The 21,117-nt window shown below is 35.4% G+C and overlaps 1 protein-coding gene across 3 annotated transcripts; it reads left to right on the forward strand.

Moving 5' to 3' along the window:
- The first annotated feature begins 326 nt into the window (after positions 1-326).
- On the forward strand, positions 327-19,634 carry LOC109108711 (protein FAM107B-like). Of its 3 annotated transcripts, XM_042775507.1 has the most exons (5): positions 327-515; positions 10,729-10,842; positions 13,441-13,618; positions 18,419-18,575; positions 18,660-19,634. In XM_042775507.1, exons 3-5 carry the CDS (start codon positions 13,491-13,493, stop codon positions 18,777-18,779), a joined length of 405 nt encoding a protein of 134 aa, XP_042631441.1. In that variant the 5' UTR covers positions 327-515; positions 10,729-10,842; positions 13,441-13,490; the 3' UTR covers positions 18,780-19,634. The 3 variants fall into 3 exon arrangements, with proteins under 3 accessions (XP_042631441.1, XP_042631440.1, XP_042631439.1); XM_042775506.1 differs by lacking the exon at positions 10,729-10,842 and having other exon boundaries at positions 329-515; XM_042775505.1 differs by lacking the exons at positions 327-515; positions 10,729-10,842 and adding an exon at positions 11,772-11,927.
- Positions 19,635-21,117: the final 1,483 nt, after the last annotated feature.

The raw sequence follows: 21,117 nt of genomic DNA on the forward strand, positions 1-21,117 counted from the left end.
CTTGATGTAGCTAATGTACAGTTCGTTTGAGAGTGATCTGGACGAATCTGTTCCGTAAACAACACACGCTGGAAATTATTTGTGAACAAAGAGTTAAATTTATGACTTAAGATTCAGAATATAAACGAGTCGTATTGGAGTATATGCTAACTATCCCTTTAATTATATATTCGCATTTGCTTTGTGTACGCTGCACCCTTAGTCTCCGCCCACCGATACTGCGCCACGCCCAGGCCGCTCTCGGGGTCTCCCTTGCTGATGAATAATCATGAGGGAAATGGGCGGAGCATTGCATGTGACTAAGGCGTTGGGTCACATTGTCCGCCCGCCCCCCACTCCAAGTATTAATTTACATTTCTAAGGGTCCTGTCTACAACTGAACTGTTTCCAACAGAGAAATAAACAGATTTAACAGACACCTTCATAACAGGAGAGATGAACTGATGTATTTTCCTCTTCTGGGGTTCATCTGAAGTCACTTGCCATAGAGAAGTATCGCTCAGGACTGATTTGAGGTATGTGTGTGTTTGAATGTGTTTCTGTTTTCAGGACGCTTTGCATCAAAACGCATAATTTGTCGTAGTGGAAACGAGACGCACGTTATTGGAAACAATGCTTTTGCACAGACTCATGAATGAAGTGATTCATTGTTTATATAGTAAATGTATCAGACAACAGATCAAACAATGTACAATAGAACAATAAAGCGCTCAAATCACGCGCTTCAGAACGCAGCAGAACAATAGCAAACAAATGTTTGAAATAATGAAATTAGGCGTGTTTCGTATTACTGTGTTCCAAACAATAATTACGTATTATTATTATTTTTTTTTAATAATCAGTTATTTTTTGAATAGTACACTTATATAAATAATTTTTGTTAAATAAATAGAGTAATATATAGGCTATTGTGTATAAGATAAAAGTTCATCTAAAACAGAAATAAGTAATCTTGTAACTGTTTTTAAACATTATTTTTAGTTTTGCATTTTAAACAAAGTGCCAATTTTTATCCATTCAATTTTTAAAGAATTAATGCTTGCAGGTTGTGTAAAAAAAAGTATAGAGGAGTTCAATCAGCAATTCCAAGCACATGGGACATGTCATATCTTGTCGTCATGTCTTCCTCTCTGTAGAACAGTGTCTCTCATTTACTGTCCAAGATTTTCATTTCTTTTTCATTTACAGGTCTTGTTTATATGTTAGACCTTCTTATTTACTATGCAAACTCTGGGGAGGCTTAATAACATTTGTATATTTCTTAGAAATAGAGTTATTTTAATTCACTTTAACAGTAAATATCATGTTAAGATGAACACAGTCTGAGCACACGCTTAATAGTGACTCTGACTAAAGATCTGTTTAGTAGTAAAGATGTTGCAGTATATGTTCAGTATGATCATTTTGAAATGTCTTTTCTGTATTGGAAGGGATGTTGGGGGTAGGGAGGGGTTGGTTCTGACCACATGTGTTTGCAATTTGGAGACTGTTTTATCAAACGCCTTACATCTGTTTTTTGATCTTTGAACCAGTACCCCAGTAGTGCTAGTGAAGTCTTCCTGTTTCTGTTTGCGTATCTCTTCATCTGTTTCTTTGTCAAACACACTATCATACTCTGTGTGTGGTTTCCGTTCTGTATAACTATGAATGCGACACAGAGAAAGTGAGAGAGAGAAAAAGACAGTCGTGACTTCAGACTTCCCGTACATGATGATGCTTGTCCCTTGTGGATGGGTAGAACAGTGGTGAACATCTGCACACTGTGAGTCAGCAGCATGCTTGGGTCTAGGCTGAATTTTGTCTACACTGCATATTGAGTGCATGCTGGTGTGCATTTATATGTAGCATATTGATTAACCCAGTGAACATGTTGCTCTAGAGGAACTTCTTTCTCTTGTGGGACGGTGCCACTTCTGTACACCTCATACGCTTTGATATGGATCTTTGTTGTGGTCTGTATGTTCACGTGTGTGTCTCAGTGTGTCTCAATGTGCTTTGTTCTGTTATAGAAGTGCTGCTTTTGGACAGCACTCTTTGTTTCCCCCTTGTCTGCTCATTTATAACTCACACCTTCTCTTATATCTCATATACATATTATAAATCATGATAATACAACATTTCAATATAAATGCATATGTCACACAAAAGATTCTGAGCTATGTCTGCTCATTAAAGCATGATGCAATATTCATGTAGGTTTTGAAATCATAAAGCGCAGAGTGCATGTTTATGTTCTTTGTTTCTCGTTTCCATGGATTTCTGCAGTGACGTTGACACCCAGGGGCTAGATTTTGAGTTATGTTAAACGGCTTGCGTTAATGTTTTGAAAAATGGGTCAACATTGAGATGTTTGGTTGATAGTTTGCAACGGGAAATCGTAGAACAGATACTTTGCATTCCTTATTTTGTCAGATAAAAGTGCATACTGTGTTTTTGTTAGGGCATGAACAAAGAGTTTTGCCCCAAACCCGTTATTAATGTCTCTAGCGTCTTTGGCGTAATGTTAGCTGAGAGGCAGAAGATAATGGAGAAATGAGATGATATGCAGTTACATGAGTGATGCTGGATAACAGTTTGTTTATATTATGAATTAAAATGGTTTTAATTTCAGATTTGAATTATGATGTAGGAAATTGCAGGTTGTTTTCTTTTTGCGGTTATAATTTGTGTAATTTATGGCGTCATAAAGGTCTGTGTCTAATCTATAGCATTTGCATGTTGTTTGCCCATGAGTTTAGGTGTATGTTTATGTGAATTATAGTTCTTTAGCATATACCAGACATGGACAGCTGTCTGTAAATCCTTTAGTCAGATCTGACCAATAGCTGCTTGGCATGCTGTTGCTGACATTGATTCTCACCCATTTTAATCAAACAAAGAAACATGACAATCAATCAGATACCTCTTCTTCTCTTTTGCCCCACGCGGTCCAACAAAGCTCACAGGGCACAGTGAAGGCTGGACTAATGGATACTCAGTCTGATTCATGACCACAAGATAAATCTTAGATCAAAACCAGGATGTCACAGACTCAAATTAAACATTCTGTCCAGTGGAACATTTCATATTGTCCTAATAGAAGCCCAAAGTGCTTGAGGGGTGATGTGCTGTTGTAAATATAACTAGATATTCTCTGTTTTGTGAAGAAGTGTTGCTAGCTGATGCTGATACTGTGTGGTGTGATGTTTTAGGTAGTGGTAGGGTGTTTTAGGTGGTTGCTAGTAGGTGGTTGGAACTTGCTAGGATGTTCTTGGTGGTTGCCAGGGTGTTCTAGGTGGTTGTAATTCAGTAGGATGTCCTGGATAGTTGCTAGGGTGTTATAGGTGGTTGTGAATTGCTAGGCTGATCTAAGTGATAACTAGGATGTTCTAAATGGTTGCTAGGGTTTGTTACATGTTTGTTTTATATCTCTAACCCTAGTGAGAGCAATATAGTGGTACTTCCCTTCTATGAGCAACACTTATAGTGATACTTCCCTTATCAAGCGACACTAAGAAAAACTGCTGTCTGTTTTTAAGCAGACACACAAATGCCATGCAGACATGCCATGTGTTTTTTGTCATTCAGGTTAAATGCATCTGTCTGTGCAGACCGACAGTGCTAGGTCAGCAGTCTCTTTGATAGCTTATCCTCTTCTTCATGAAGGCAGCAGTTGGCTTTTGGTTGGATCACCCCTGGGAGAGGAGTGTTTGCAGTTTTTAGACTGTCCTGTATATATGTCCTCTTTATTAAAGTGCTTTCAGTGTAAACACTGAATTTAGTTCAATTTTGGATGTGCGAAATTGTGGATTTTGGTTTTTAAGCATTTTTATCACTTAAGTCATAATAAAATGGAATAGGATAGCAAATGATGGGGGGAATGAGATTTAGTAATGATGAACGATAGATTCAAAGTCATGTTGCGCACATGAGCACCATGGATCAATGTGTCAATCTCTGTGTTCTCAGTGATTTTTCATTACTTGGAATCATTAGTTAGTAATCCTTCATGTCACATCCTTATACATGCATTCACATACGTCCCAAACATACATTAGCACCTCTCACACACCCCTTTAACGTAAGCCCTGACCCAGCAGGTGCTGGCCACAGCTGAGCAGAATCAATGGCCTCTCTGTTCCGCTCACTTTGTTCTATAGCGCACAGTTGCTGGATCCCTCGTATACATACCCACACACACCTGACCTGTTCTGGACAGTTGCTGCACCCCTGATCTAGTCCTCATATGGACAGGGGGTTTAACGGTGATCTTAGAATAGAGATGCTGGTATAGATTTAGATTACACCGTTTGGCTTAAAGGGATAGTTCATACCATCGAGTCATTCTAAATGTGTATGGCTTTATTCCGCGGAACACAACAGAAGATATTTTGAAATGTTTTTATAAATTTTGATTGATTCTTTTGGATACATTCTTTTGTGTTCCGTACAAGAAAGCAAATCATACATTCATATAGAATGACATGAGGGTAAATTGACAGATTTTCATTTTTGGGTGAATTATCCCTTTAAGACAAGTAAGATATTTTGAGTTTTTGTTATAATAAAGGCATATGTCAGGAAAAACAGCTACTGATCTCTGCTCCAGTCAGTTAACATAAACAATACATAAACATGTATTCTGTCACTATATTTACATTGCAGTTATGATCATGCTACAGCATTTATTTCATAGTCAACTACTATCCAAATATACATGACACAATGTATAATCAAATATTTAGGTACCATGAAATAAATATTAGCAATTGTTATTTTTATATTATATTTCCGTGTTTGTTATAAATAATATTCACTGGGATATGCATCATAGGAAAGGAAAGATGCTCACAATTTCCATTTCATTCCAGCTTTAAAGAATGAATGCTAGAGTTTCAACTTTGTATTTTAGAGCAAGTGCACAATGCATTTGTAGTTTGATTAATGTGTATACATCCTGGATTAAATTATTGATTTAGTCCGACTGAAATCAATCTTTGAAATTCATGTAAACTTTATTATTGTGTGGTTTATAGAGTCTTGTATGTCATATATCTATTTAAAGTGTTTGTTGTTGTTGTTAAGATTATGTCGTATTCACTGAGTTTCTATTGGAAAGGCTTTGCAGGTTCATCACATTCCAGTGGTGTGACATAACATGGTATTGCATTCGCTGAATGATCTCTATTCATGCAGTATTTCTTCTTTGGAGATTCTCTTCCGTAGGCCTCTCTAACAACACAGACACATACACGAAGCCAACACAATCTGCAACTGATAATACCAACACTGTACATTCAATTCATTGCGGACTCATTTTACCCTCACTTATAACCGTTTAATACTCATTTGGTGTTTGGTCACAGCTATAACAGAATCTAGAGAAGACGTGAAGCAGCAATAGCAGAAGAAGTTTGAGGTGAATAAAAAAAAAAGACTTGTGGGGTTGGTGAGTGAGAGGAACAGGAAGTCTATTTTTTTTTCCTTTACAGTTAGCACTAAGCCCCCACAGAACAGAGAAAAGGCACACATGAGTGTGTTTAGCAGTAGGAGGTGGTGTGATAGATGTTTGAACACGGATATGTCGACATAGTGTTATCTCTAGCACCTAAGTTGTGACCCAACTCAACCAATTGAGAAAGAGTGAGTATGTAAATTTAGTTTGTGTAGTGTACTAGTCTTTTCTTGTATATGTAGCATAAATCACTGTAATCAGTCCTATTGAATTATTGACTTAGTGTTGTTTTTGATATCCACAGCCACCAGAGAGCAGCACAAAGAAAGTTATTTTTATTTTATCAGTTTGAGCATGAGAATATTTCAGTTTGACCTGATTTGTGTTTATTAGTGTATATCAGAGCTCTTCTCCACAGCAGCAGATTCACAACCCCTGCATCCACCGTTGGCCTGTGTTTGTGTTTTGTCTTTGCATTGGCATAATGGACTGAATCAGTTTTTATTGTTATTTTGTAGTTTGACTCCAGTGTGACGGGGTTGTGCTTTGTACAAGTGACTTGTTTTAATTATACTGACAATAGACAGCAGTTTAGGCTTCAGTCCTATTGCTATGGAGTCCACTTATGTTTTGTTTTTCATATGAATGCCCACTGTGTAGTGAGGATGATGCAAGCAGTTTAATGCTAACAAAATGAAGTGTCTAACCCCTGATCCTTCTAGAGGAGCCCATAAATGTTTATTTCTTTCTCTTTCTCTCCAATGTGCTGTGGAAACCCCTTGGATTGTGAGTTTTAATGTTTCCGTTGGCCCAGTTAAAGGACATGGATGAGATTCAGCTCAAAAATCACTTTAGGATGAGTGTGACTGTTTTTGCTATTGGCTCCTACTTTTAAAAACCAAACTTTGCGTTTGTGTATGCATTCGCTAATTGTTAAGATATAGGATCTGTCTTTATTAGTGAATCTTTTTGAATAATTAATAAAATATTGATATTGAAATATTGAAATAATTCCAAAAATTTAAGCTCTGATGAAGGCATCTACTGCATAGAAAATTATTTTGACCAGTATTTCAGTTAACACAATCATTAAAATTTGTATTGTTTCAATCAGTTTTAACAATTAAAATAATTAAAATAACTTCTGTTAATTGAAATAAAGCTGAAATAACATAACGTATAAATAACAGATGAATAGCGACATACTGTAGATATAAAAAAAAAACAAAAGCACATAACAATCACTAAATTTAAAAAAATTAAAAGTTAATTTAAAATATTTATAAATACTGTAATAGTGTATGAATGATACCAAAATAATACTGGTTTTAATACGTGCCTCGATTTGTAAAAAGCTAAATTTTATGTACAGTATACTTGCTCCATAGACTTTGATTGAAAGTGTATAACTGTCAGTCTATTTGTTTGTGAAGAGGGTTATATAATTGTTGTGGGGATATTTGCCTGGACTATTCATTTAAAGGATTACATGCAATCAGTTTGAGGCTACGTTTACACGACAATGATGTAGTCAAAAATGAAAAAGTTTTTCACTGGCGTTTTTAAAAAGTTTCACGCATACACGACAACGTTTTCAAAATGATTCGCTTTTACACTTCCACGAAAACTTCCAAAAACGCTGAATTACGTATGCTAGGCCAGTAGTTGGCGCTGTCACCTTGTTAGAAACTAGTACCTGTAGGAAAGTGATATATGATGCGTCTCCGCTGTTGGTTGTAATATTAGTGAAGTAAATCCATACTTTGCTGAAGAAGCGTTAGCAAACTCTTGAGCAGTAACAGCAGTCCCATGTACTCCGCCATTGTTGTGTATGTTTGTTGGCGCTTGTCTTTAAAATCGACACGTACTGCGCATGTCTACATACCTAACATGTACTACGCATGCGCATGACGTCACTGTTTTCAAAGATTCCCGTATTGGGTGTTTACACGGTAACAACAACAGTGGCATTTTCAAAAACTTGCACTTTGATATAAAAAAATATGCATTTTCAGTCCCCAAAACACAGTTGTCGTATGAACTAACAGGCAAAATGCATAAAAAGTTTCCCGTTTTCGTCTGAAAACATTGTCATGTAAACAGCCTCTCAGATCTCTAGCTGGTTGGTGGTTGCCTGATTCATTCCTGTCAAGGGAAGAGGTGGTTCACGAGAAGATGAGGGAGAGAAATGAATAGGGGACTGCTGATACAAATTGATATCTCTGTGGTACAGTATGTTATAGGTGTCGGATGGGACGTGGAGTGGGGGATGGTCTGGTAAGAAATGGGGTATAGTTGTGTTTAGAAAATTGTGTGAAGAATTTATTGAGTGTTAGGTTAGAAATGAAAACATTATGAAGAAAAGGTGAAAGTGACAGTGCTACAGTGCCAGTGAAAGGGCTTTTGGGATTTGGGAGGGGCTAATATACCCTCCTACTGTGTGTAAACTGTGCCCGATAGGGTCAGATGGTGCAATAGACTGCCAGCTGCTCCCTTCCTCCCTGCATGTCTCTTTGCCTAATGAGAGCGGAACAAAGAAGTGGCATCCTTTCCACCTCCTCCAATCTGTGTGTGTGTGTGTGTGTGTGTGTCCCAGTGCTTGAGACTCACAAATAGCTTATTTTTCATCTCCAAAATGTGACCAAAATGGCAAGGGATTATTTGAGTTTTGTCTGTTTCCTGTTATTGCCACCCCATGTCTTCAGCCAAGGTCTGTGTGTGTAGGCATTGGAGAGATGACTGGGAAAGGAAGCTGAGGGTGACTGATTGAGGTGCACACGCCCTCTGGTCTATCCTTTCATGTTGTAGGCCATAAAATCACAAAAACAAATACATATTGGGGTGTATTTTTAAATGTATTGTAGCAATCTATAGTGAAATCCCCTATCATGCTGTTGGGCTTACATTTCAAGCCTGTGATTTTTGGATGTCATATTTAAAACATGACTCTTAGCAAATCTGCGCAAACTATGATCTAAGTATGTAAACACTCTAAAATCATAATGATGTCACTGTGCAATCATTTACAGTAATGGTTAGTGCTCAGAAGGAGGCGTGGGTGATTTTTTATTTTTTTTTGCAGTTCTTCAGCTTTTTATTGTGGAAGTGTGTAGGCAGGTGAGATTGTGCAAATTTAAGGCGTGTGTGTCTGTGGAAGAGGGTTAATAAGGGACATCCAAGACATTATGAACTCTTTGAAATAAGCTTGTTCCACCTTTCCAGTGAACTCTTCAGAGTGCTTTAGTATCCTATTTAGTAGCTATAGTATAATGAACAGTTTCTAGAATACTAGGAAATGCAGTTTCCCAATTATTACAGTTTAAAATAACAGTTTAAAATAACTGTTTTCTGTTTTAATATACTGTATTTTAAAAATGTAATTTCTGTGATGCAAAGCTGAATTTTCAGCATCATTACTCCAGTGTTCGGTGTCACATAATCCTTTAAAAATTATTTTAATATGCCAATTTGTCAATCAAGAAACATTTCTTATCAATATCAAAAACTGTTGTGCTGTTAAATCATTTTGTGGAAACATTGTTTTCAGGATTCTTTGATGAATAGAAAGTTCAAAAAACAGCATTTGTTTGAAATGGAAATCTTTTAGAGCATTATAAAATTATCTTACTGTCACTTTCGATCCATGCTAAATAAAATATTTAGAAAAAGATCTCATTTCTGATATTCTTTAGAATGATATGCGGTGCACACTTTTTCATTTTATTGTTAGTTCTTTCAGTGTTTGGAAATAATTTAGGCCAAGTTTCGGATTATCAAACAGGCATCATTTACATGTGGTGGTGATGTGTGCATGTTTTTAAATACAATGCATAGAATGAGTTGTTTTTGCATCTTAGTACCAATAAATGGTCTTTTCGTATTGGGAAGGAAGTTTTGAGCTTTGACACTTACAACATTTTTTGATGTGGCAATGAACTGTTTCAAACACATATTGCCTAATTTTCAAGACCTACCATATAAATTCAAGTGATTTAACTTGATCTAACCATCTATTTCTTGATCTAACTTTAATCTTAAGTGGAGCAATAACAAAAGCACTGCAGCTTTTAAACATTAATGCAAATCTGGCTGATATGCATGATTGTCGTATGCATTGGGATGTTAAATGAATGCTGTCCCCTCTATGTGCATATCTATGTGTCGAAACAAGGTACAAGACTGAGGACTGGCAAACAGATGCTCCAGTCCTACTTAATGAGTGAATAGAAAGGTTTTCATGCATTCCTTTATACTTGAATGCACAAACACAGACATGCATGCAAATATATGCTTTGATGTATCATTATCAATACACAATCAGTGTGAAAGTATATCGAAACGCTCAGCCATGGACACACCCGTGTGCTTAGTGTTGTGGTGGTCACCATAGAGACGTCTGTGCCGTGCACAGAGTTGAAGAGTGCAGCTCTGTAATTAAAAGCTGGATGTGGGCCTTTTATTAAATACACTGGTCCTGCAGGGCTCCTTGTGCAGAGACGTATAAGCAGTGCACAATCTATATAGAAAGTGCTGTTGATACTGCGACATGAAGTTTGTAGTTCACACTTTTTGTAGTGTTTGTTTGAGCATTATTGAAAAATGGTCAGTTATGTGCATGTTAAAGGGATAGTTCATGCAAAAAGGAAAAAGCTGTATGTTGTTCCAAATCTGTATGACTTTCTTTCTCCAGAACACAAAAGTAAAACATTTTGAAACATTTTTGACATTTGAAAACTTGGAACATTTGGAAATGTAGTGCAAGACAAGAGTCATATGGGCTACTTTTATAATAGTTCAGTTATGCTTTTTTGTCATTTTGGAGAATGATAGTCTCAGTTCCCATTACATTATATTGAAAAGAGTGTCCAGAAAGACCAAAACAAAAAGAAGATAATAAAAGAAGTTTCTTATTTGAGAATGAAAATTTATCATAATTTACTCATCCTCTTGTGGTACAAAACCTGTATGAGTTTCTTTGTTTTGATGAATACAAAAAAGATATTGGTAATATTGGTAACCAGTTGCTGGTAGCCATTGACTTTTTCCCCATACTATAGAAGTTAATGGGGACCAGCAACTATAACGGTTAAGAGCATTATTCAAAATGTCTTTTGGGTTTAACAGAAGAAAAAAACTCATACAGGTTTGGAGCAACTTGGGTGAGTAAATAATTCTTGGGTGAACTTTCCCTTTAACTAGATAAGATCAATGTACCATGTTGACTTGAGAAATAAGACTTCTTGTTTTTTTAGACTTTGTGAAACTTTAACATTTCAACATTGCGCTGTCAACAGGAACTACTCTTCTGCTGAATCTGGAAGGGAAGTTTGAGTGCAGAAACCAACATTATACAGCGGCCTCTGACGCACAGCATTTGGATATTAGCACCAGCATCCACTTTCACCAAGGTGTTCTTCCTGAATGCATGATGAAATTACTGGTTGGAAACAACACTGCTATAGCCTACCATATGCGTGTGCACCGCAAACATATCAGAACGGGAAACACTAAAGTTATTGCAATAAAACATGTGTGCAGCAGCTTAATTATGTGTATTTAAATAGTGACCACAGTTGAAAAGGCTGTCTACAAACATAGATCAGACAAACATGGTCAGTGAAGAGTGTGGATTTTGTCCTTGAAGGAGTGCCACACACTTAAGGCAGTGACATAATTTACTCTTGAAGGCATTAGTATATGAAATGTCCTCATATTGTTCTTCAAAATTAAATTGTCATGAAAAGAACAACTGGGTGGTTGTGTTTAACTAGTTGTAGGTGAGGATGACATCTAGTGGTCAGCAGATGAACTGCAGCTTACAAACTAACTCATATGGCACAAATCCTCTTTTATTCTGTAAAAACTACAATATTGGTATTATAATTTTTTTATGGTTTGATATAAATGCAGCATGTCATCTTTCAGAATAATGGCTTTGCTTGTGGCCTGAAAAACTGCACATTTACTTTAAATCAATCAATTCTAAATCAGTTTTAAAGGTTATAAGAAGATTACAAATGTTACCCACATTAACATTTTAGAAAATAACGCACAAATTTATGATCGCTCTGAAATATTGAATACATTCCTGTAGCCCCATCACGTTCAATATTTCCCTTCTTTTAATAGCTCTAATCTCAGATTTGATCTTATACATGGAAACAGACCTGTGTGAATTCTTTAGTAGGGAGTGTTTGTCATTTCATTTACGTGTATTTGAGGCCATACTGTTTGATGTTTCTATCTCAGGTGATGAAAGATTAAGCGGGCTGTTTGAGGAGCCGTTCTGGAAGGGGTGGGTGGGCTGTTAGGTAATAAACCATCAGGCGGAGTCAGAAGAGCTGTTTATAGAGCACAGCGCCCCGTCAGAGATACAGAGCTGCAGTTTCATCTAGCTGTGGGAAGTTGTGCTTAATATCTTGAGATTTTTAATAACGCTCAAACGCAGAGATGACTACTATGTTCAGATACCCTGTGTTTCCAGTCTTTCCAGGTGAGATTTGGGTTTGGAATGCATGCAAGTAGTTGACAAATAACATGGAAATGCACTTTTAGGCAAAGCAGTGTAGTTTTAGGTTAAATGTATATGAATGTTTAAGGGAAAGTGCATATTGTAGATGAAGTGATTGAAAATGGTTTTATTCACCTTTTAGATTGATTTAAATTCATTTAAAAAGTCCTGCAAAATAAAATAAATATTATATGTTGTCTCTCAATTGATGTGGTTTAAAAAGTATAATTTTTTTATTTATCTCTTTAGCTATTAACTTATTATTTTTATTATTCATTTATATTTGTATTATTAATAAATACTTTGTTGACCTAAATGTACTTAATGTATGATGGTTTTTGCTTGTAATTTCACATTGTTAGGATGTGTGTCACATGGACACTGTTATCAAGTGATGAGATCATGTTTATTCCGATATAACATACAGAGACAACATACAGAACTACCACATTTTGCTATAAGTTTGATTGCAAAATTGCTGTTAATAGTGTTAATTATCTGTTTGTTTCCGTCTATTGATTTTTCCGAACATTTCTGCCGTAAGCACATAAACTGACAGTCATCACTGATAAGCTACTACTAAATATTGTAGAAACGTAATTTTCTGTAAAGTTGCTTTGCAATGATTTGTATCGTAAAAAGCGCTATACAAATAAATTTGAATTGAATTGAATTGAATATAGTTTATCAGCCCTTCAACTGATATGGAGCTGTGTGCTGAATGATACATGCTTTTGTTACTATAAAACTAATATCTAGGATCCGGCTGTAAACAAATAACCATGTGAGATAACAGTCACATGGGTTGATCATTCATCATCTGTTTAATGATATTAGAAAAAAATGATAAGATAAACCAGTGAGAGAGAGCTTTGTTTATTCACTGATATGACAGTTTCAGTGAAACTAAAATAATGGATTTCCCCCATATATCCTCATTGTTATTATTTTGAAAATAAAAGTTTAAAAAAATAAAGGAAAAAAATGGTTTTAACTTGAAAGCAGTGATCATAACATGAATATATGCACATATTATTTATTAGTCAGTTATTTTGTTTTGTGCTTTTGACTCTCTGATTTGGGCTTTTTATTTAAAATACAAATACCATAGGAAATATGGTTTATGCTTTTTAAACACTAGATTTGTCTTGTATAATGTTTATGTGGAGTGTGTCTAATTGTGTTAGTTGCATGTTGCTATGTCAGAAAACACTGAAGTGTTGATCTGCATGTTGTTATGATACAGCAAAGCGTGTTTTTGTCCTGACTGTGGTCTTTTGTACGTAGTATTTATACCTTTATTGAGCTTATAAATGGGTATTTTAGGCCACATTAAAAGACAGTTCATGTGTTTTTTGCCCCATTCATCAGATCGGTTACTGTGGTTTTTATAAAAATGAAAGAATAATAATAATAATAATTTAATTGCTAAGATAAATGCAGAACTTTTATTTATGTTGATGCTATAATAGGTGTGTTTATGTCTTTTTCTCAGGTCTGGACCAGACAGACATACCAGAGGGACTGTCCCGTGCACGGAGCATAATGGCAGAGCCAGACTATATGGACGGTGATACCGATGAACTCGTTAAGCCAAAGAAACTCCTCAACCCAGTGAAGTCCTCCAGAGATCACCAGGACTTACACAGAGAGCTCCTCATGAACCAGAAGAGGTGAAGCACATACAGCCTACAGAATTCACTTTCTTTTTTTAGCAATTCTGTGCGGACATGTGCCATTTATAAACTTTTTTATTTAGGACTTTAAAGCTGAATCAGCCATCAATGCCATCCTTTTTCATATAAACATATATAAGTACAAATGTGCCAGTTGTTATAGAAATAATCCCTGACAAGGTGATCTGGACCCTTAAATGAAGTTTATTATTATTATTTTTATTATTATTATTATTATTATTATTATTGAATGTACATTATCCCACATGACATAGCTATATACTGTAGGAAATGCAGTCATTATATTAAAATATTTGACCACATTTGACCAATCAGAATAAAGGATTCTGTGATAAATATCTGCATGACTTGTTATGCCTCATATAAAGATCCATTTCTGCCAATCCACTGTTGCATATTTCAAAATAAATAGAATCATTCTGAAAGCTGATTCTACCCAGAGGACTTTCTGGACAAGATGAATGATTTCCCCCCGTCGGATCTGTGTTTGTGTGCTGTATCTAGGCAGACAGGAACCAGGAAAAAATGCACTGGAAAAAAAAGTTTGAGTGACTCGTTTTAGTCCTCTCATTCTTTTTTCCTCTGTCTCTCTCATTCTCATTGGTGATGAATTGCGACAACAAAGGTGTACACATGCTCCCTATTACATAAAGCAGTTTTTTCTTTTTCATTTGGAAAATCCCTTGAGGTTATTGCAGCTTTGATGTGAATAAGTACGGATAAGTCTCAGCACAAGTCATTTATGTTGCAAGAAACTTATAACACACACATTCTACAAGCATGATTATATAAACTCCTGTTCTCTGATTCTCACCTCCCACATTAGTTGAGCATGAAGAGAAGTTTGTAGAATTCCTACAGATATCAGAATCCTCTGTTGGGGATTTATTCCAGTAATTCCCAATTAGGTGTACTGTATGTGTTTAGCAAGTTCCAGGCAGTGCAGAAAAGATTTGAGTCTTTGCTACCTTATCTTGATACAGATTTGTAAAAAAATGACTGTGTGACTTTGTGACATGTTTGTTTTTTTTTGTTGTTTTTATGTTTTGAAGTTTGTATGGTTTAGAATGCAAATGACATTACTTTTGATAAACATCCTATCTGGTTTCATTTACAAATAGATTTGGTGTTAGTAAAAATTGCCATGACTATATTATTATTATATATTTTAATTTGTTATATATTTAATAATTTTAAATGTATATGAGTGTGCATATATATTTAAAATATGAGGTAATTTTAAATATGTGTATGTGTGTGTGTGTGTGTGTGTGTGTGTGTGTGTGTGTGTGTGTGTGTGTATATATATACATATATATATGTGTGTGTGTGTGTGTGTATATATATATATATATATATATATATATATATATACATAATGTTTGTTAAAAAATAAAGAAAAAAATATATTTTTATTTATATAAAATATTTAATAATAACTAACTTAATAATATAATCAGCATTTTTCATGCCCAGGGACTAGAGATGAAATTTACTTTTTTAGCTTTTTGGGAAGTCATGGACTGCCCATTGTCCCTATTAAATCAAATGAATGATCTAATGAAGGACATTATTGATGGGGCTGAGGGAGTACATAACACCTAATCACTTCACAGGCCTAGAAATCATGAAGATCCTCAAGAAAGAAGAACTATAATTTAACACTTTTTGTATTTTTCCTTAAGACGTTAGTGAGTCTTGCGTGATAGAGAGTGGGGAATTGAGTGTGTGTGTGTGCATGTTTTGTTTTAGGAAAAGGGAACCGTTCTGTAATCTAAATGGGATTCGTTCCAGATGTGGGATGCTGAAAGATGTAGAGTTACATAAGAAGGATTACAGCATCCTTTTAGACTTTCTTCCCACCCTTTCTCTGTTCTTTTTCTCTGACTACCACCTTCTGTCTGCCTCCCACCCTGCTGTGCGCAAACACTCGAAGTGTTTCTGTACACTCAGAATGTTATGAAATCACATCTACAGCCAGGGCAGAAGGTGAAGAACACAGAGTGATGGAGAGATAGAGGTCAGGCTATATATAGTCTGTTGCATCATATAAGTTGGGGGGGCCGGGGTGGGCTTTTATGTAATCGAGACCAACCTCTTCTTTGCTTTCTGTTTATTTCTGTCGCTATTCATCTGTCTCCTTTTCTTTTTTCTGTCATTTTGCCTAGCTGTCTTTGATGAGTAACCACACATAATGATAAAGTGACTAGCAGTTACCAAGGGACCAGTGTGTTCCTGTTATACAATCAGTGACGCCACACACTGGCTTTCATGAAGATGTTTGTACTTCAGAAATTCACAGAACAGAAGTATTTTTAATCTTTTCATCCCAGGTACAGTTACATGATGCAGCTAAACCTTCAGTCTTAAAGGGATAGTTCACCTAAAAAAAATTAATTTTTGTAATCATTTACTCACCCTCATGTCATTTCAAATCTGTATGACCGACTTTCTTCCAAAGATTATTCAAAACAACACTGGACCCCATTGACTTTCAGTGTATGGACAAAACAGCACTGATGGAAATGACATGATGGTGAGTAAATGATCGCAGAATTTTTAAACTATCCCTTACACCCAATGTTAGCAAGTCAGTATGTTATTCTACAGTCACTTCACTCGAGAAATTTCACTTGTTTACTCAGACCCACCCATTGTTCCTGTTATAGATGAACGACAAAGAGAAAACCGCCATAAAACCACACCTATGGACAAAAGCACATGCTTATCTTAATATTCGCTCAAATAAAGACAATAACTTTCAGAAAGCTCACTAGTCACAAGATGCCAATGAAGTATTTACTTTGGAAAGGCTGCATTTACACATTGTTAGAGCCTGACCGTGGTAATGGGGTTATTTTTTATGAACTTATTTTTTAATATTTTAGTTTAGACTAGAATAGTTAAGACTAATAGTAGAGAATAGTCAAATAACACAATGAGAAAAGCAAAGTTTTATGACAAGTTGGATTGTAGTTCTATTTTTTGGGATGGAAACACATATATTAGCTTCTGCTTGGCAACACAGATTGCTAATGGATTTAATCATTAATAAGAAATGTGCCCTGAATCATAAAGCAATCATTGTTTCCTCCTATCATGTTTGTGGATTGTATCTGATCTGTAATTGGTCTCATAAAGTTACCTGCGCAACAGACACATTCCACTCATGTGATTAACGCCTGATGTGCTGCTGTTGTTCTTACTTCTGAGAAGAGAGAATAGTTGGAAGGAGAAAGTAAAATACTGTTCAGACACTAAATCAGTGACATGATACACAAATGGAGAAAAGACAGACGTGTGTTTTTTTTTTTTTTTTTTTTTTTTTTTACACACACCTGGCAGAGATTTTCATAATTCCATTTTTTTTGGAGCCATATAGTTATATAACAGCCGTCCAAATAGCCAAAAAATTTAATCGCCCATTTTCTCAGCTCTGATATTTTCATCTGCTCCTCTCATTTTTTTTCTTCATAGTCTAGACAAGTCTACAAGTTTTGGAAGGATGGACAAAACTGTTGACATGTCTTTGGTGTGCCAGGCAGAGAGCTGGAATAAGTTGTTGTCAGTGTTCTAGCATTACTTGTATAGTTTATCAATATTTAATTAAAATTTAGAATTAACTTTCTTTTTTATATTTTCCGTTTTAGTAGTTTTGTGTAGTGCTTTTGTCATTTTTATTATTCAAATAGATATAGCATTACTCTTCATTTTATTGTTTTAGTTTTGGCAGTTTTAATACTTATATATTTATTTTGGTTTGTTTTAAAGATCTAACATTTAGATTTTATTTTATGTCAGCTTTATTTCAATTACCAAAAATTATTTTTTAATAGGTTTAGTTAACAACACTGGTTGTTGTAATAGATAGATAGATGGATGGATGGATGGATGGATTTTTATCATTATTAAATAAATTATAAAATCAGTTGACTTCTAAATAGGTGTATTTTTATCATTATTGACTTTTGTAATTAAAGTGTTTCATAAACAACTGGTTTATGGCTTGTTAATTTAGAGAAACATGGGATTGAGAATTATGCAACAAAGTTGTCACAGAAAAGTACTTTAATTTAAAGACTAAATCTCCATACGCTCTAAATGTACAGCAGCCCTTGGTCATTATAAACCAATTCAAGTCCCTAAAACCCATCCAGGATGGTTTTAAACTAACCCCAAATCCTAAATATTAAATTTCAAAGTGCCGATTTTGTGCTCAAATTATGAAACTATTTGATGAGAGGTGTGCTGATACTTTTCTAAGCAATCAGACTTAGATTTTTTTTTTTCTGGTGACTGATGATAAAATGAACAAAAAGTCCCATAGACTTGCTTTGAAGGAGGTACCTGAGCCGCATCTTACGGTGCATCTGAAATCGCGTACTGTCCGAGTAGTTAGTACATTTGAATTTGAACTTATTTTGCAACCGACAAAAAAGTATGTTCTGTATAGTATGAATGTGGGTACTATGAATGTCATTTGGACATACTATATCCGCCATGTCATGTGATGCTTCACTGCCATTCATAAATACCCTCCCATGGCCTCATGGGATAGTAAAGTGTCCATCGAATACACACTTCAGAATCTAACCAGAAGTAGTAGGTCATCCGTGTACTTTTTACCCACTGTTTTTGGAATACTATGAATTTAGCCATAATACATCATACTGTCAAGTTTTGCAGGGCCAGTAACCACACAGTTTCTCACAAACTGTAAAATTCTGGATACTTATTGTCAAGTGTCTCATCGTCTCGTTGTTTTTCTTATCACAGGGGCCTTGCGCCGCAGAATAAACCAGAACTCCAGAAAGTGATGGAAAAGAGGAAGAGAGACCAGGTGCTGAAGACTCAGAAAGAGGAGCAGGAGGCGCACAAGAAAAAGTCAGACCTTGAGATCGAGCTCATGAAGAGACGAGAGACCCTGGAACAGGTATGTTTCCTCACACACAAAGACATAGACGTAATATAATAGGCATATCCAGGAATGATTGACTGAAATTGTCTTCCTGTTTAGCTGGAATTGGAGCAACATAAGAATGAAGAGGAGCAAGAAAACACCCCAGAGTTTGTCAAAATGAAAAGCAATCTGAGAAGAACCAAACAGGAAGTGGACGGGCAGGAGCGTGCCACCTAGAAACAGTTTCTATGGCACATTTGTTGACATGGCAACTGCACTGTGTTTTGTGGGGATTTCCTGGTGTTCCTCCCCCATGTGTCCCTGTGAAACAAGTGACTGAAGATGAACTGTTCCTGTTGCCTGCTCGCAGACACAACCAGTATTCACGCTGCCTCTTTTTCTGAACAACGATTACAAATAAAGAGGATTGAAGAATAAACGACATGCATACACACAAACTCTTGCACATGGGCGCAGCCTCTTTACCACTGGTTGACCGGCTTCAAAGAACATGCATGGCGGAACAAACAGAGACCACATGATTACTTTGTTTGGTTTTTTTTTTTTTGGAGGGGGGCACATATTATTTTACTATTTTACATTAAAACCTAAAATGGGACACTGGATATGGACTCTTTTAAGCCAAAACAATCCTCTTTTATTTATGTTCAATGTAAGCTTTTGTTTGAAAGGGCTTCTCCGAGACATTTTTCTCTTGGTTGATTATTGAAAAAGAAAGGAAAGTAAATATGCAAGGTGTGATGCATCATGCTTGCTTTTTGTGAATTGTAATGTTTGTGCGCCCCCTCTGCTAAATTACATAAGCAATACTAGATCTAGTTTTGTGAGTTTTCTTTGCAAATATTTTTGTTATAACTTTTTTAATGAATACATTGCTAATAAGTTAATACACTTTAGTTCAGTGTGATATTATACACAAGTGCATCTGTTTTCTTTCACTTGAATGGTAGTTGTTCTTAAGAGTTTAAAAAGAACATGAAATGTTTATTAATGTAGATTTGAGCCAATAAATAACCACTTTTTGTGTTGTTTTAAAACCTTCTTTTAATAAATATTATTTTATCATGTTAATTTGATGTCTGTGCATCTCTGTGTGACCAAGAGGTGATAAAAACATCACAATAATCCACAACGTGACTCCAGTCCTTCAATTAACATATTGTAAAGTGAAAAGCTGTGTGTTTGTATGAAACTAATCCATCATCCCCTGTTGTATTGTAATTTGAAAAGATGTTCCACGTTTTGATTTTTTTTGGAATGTGTTTCTTGTAGTTGGTGATTTAAATGTGTTTATTTCTCTCCTGATTCACACAAGATGACTTTTTCACTGGAGAAAGCAATATTACGGTTAGAGGACTCATATCTTAGGATTTAAGTTAAAATGTTTTGATGAATTTGTTTATTACAAACACACAGCTTTTCAACTCTGATGTCACTCGTTCACTGCAGAAGATCCAATCATGAGCAAGTGTGATTTTTTTATGCATGTCTGATTGAATGAAACTGAGTGAATGGAACAACAGCCTTGAAATCCTGCAACCTTTAAGAAGAAAAGTAGGTGTAAGTGAGTCATCTGGAATTTGCACAAGGTCTGCACCTCCAACGCCTGAAAGTCAGGGACAAGCATGAAACGATTCACAATCGAGTGCTTGAGACTTCAAAAGCATTCTGATGTTTTGCTTCATTTTGTATCTGACAATCGCAGAGGACATTAGTAAAATGCAGAGCTGCAGTGTTTGAAGACCGACCTCTTAGTTCCTCATAAAATGGTATCCAAAGCAAAATAAGCAACACAAATGAAGATATAGCAAATCTTAATTCCAGGAGTTCTTATGTAAGTGTGCTGTGTTAAAGAGCTGGCAGCAGAAGTAGGTCTGAGTGAACTGTGTCACAGACACTAAATGAAACCCTTTAAATGTACTTATCACAGCTGAAATAACATGATCTGAAATCAGCCCCCTTCTTTTTAAAAAGGTCTTTCTGAATATTTCACTGTTTATGGCATTGTGTTTTAAAGGGACTTTCAAGCAGTCTGCCACACTTTAGTTTAGAAACCAAATCTCACTATTAACTAAACTATTGATTATGACTTTTGCCTCAGGAAAGCCCTTATTTGCTGCTTATTAATAATTAGTAGGTAGTTGTTGAGTTTAGGAATGGGATATAGGATACATTGAGAAAAAAACTGGTGTAGGATTAAAATTGTAAATTTTATAACTAAAATTGCTAGTAATTGTCACAAATTAAAACTAACTAAATAAATAAAAAGGCAAGCAACACATTAAATTAAACATACAATTTAGAAGTAAATCAACTGAAATATGTTTTCCTGTAAAACAGGCTTTAATATATAAATTGGTCCCTTGTATATTATTATAGTTTTTCTCCACATAATTATTTTATTTGGAACAATAAAAATATTAGGTATAAAAATAAATATTTTTTCATAATTGGTGAGATAAAATGCTAGTCAGTCAACTTTTAAATTTAGATGACTGTGGTGTCCTTTTCACTAATGAACATTTTATGAAAGAATTCTCTTTTCCAGTCCCCC

The sequence above is a fragment of the Cyprinus carpio genome, chromosome A18 (assembly GCF_018340385.1).
Source record: "Cyprinus carpio isolate SPL01 chromosome A18, ASM1834038v1, whole genome shotgun sequence".
Taxonomy (NCBI): domain Eukaryota; kingdom Metazoa; phylum Chordata; class Actinopteri; order Cypriniformes; family Cyprinidae; genus Cyprinus; species Cyprinus carpio.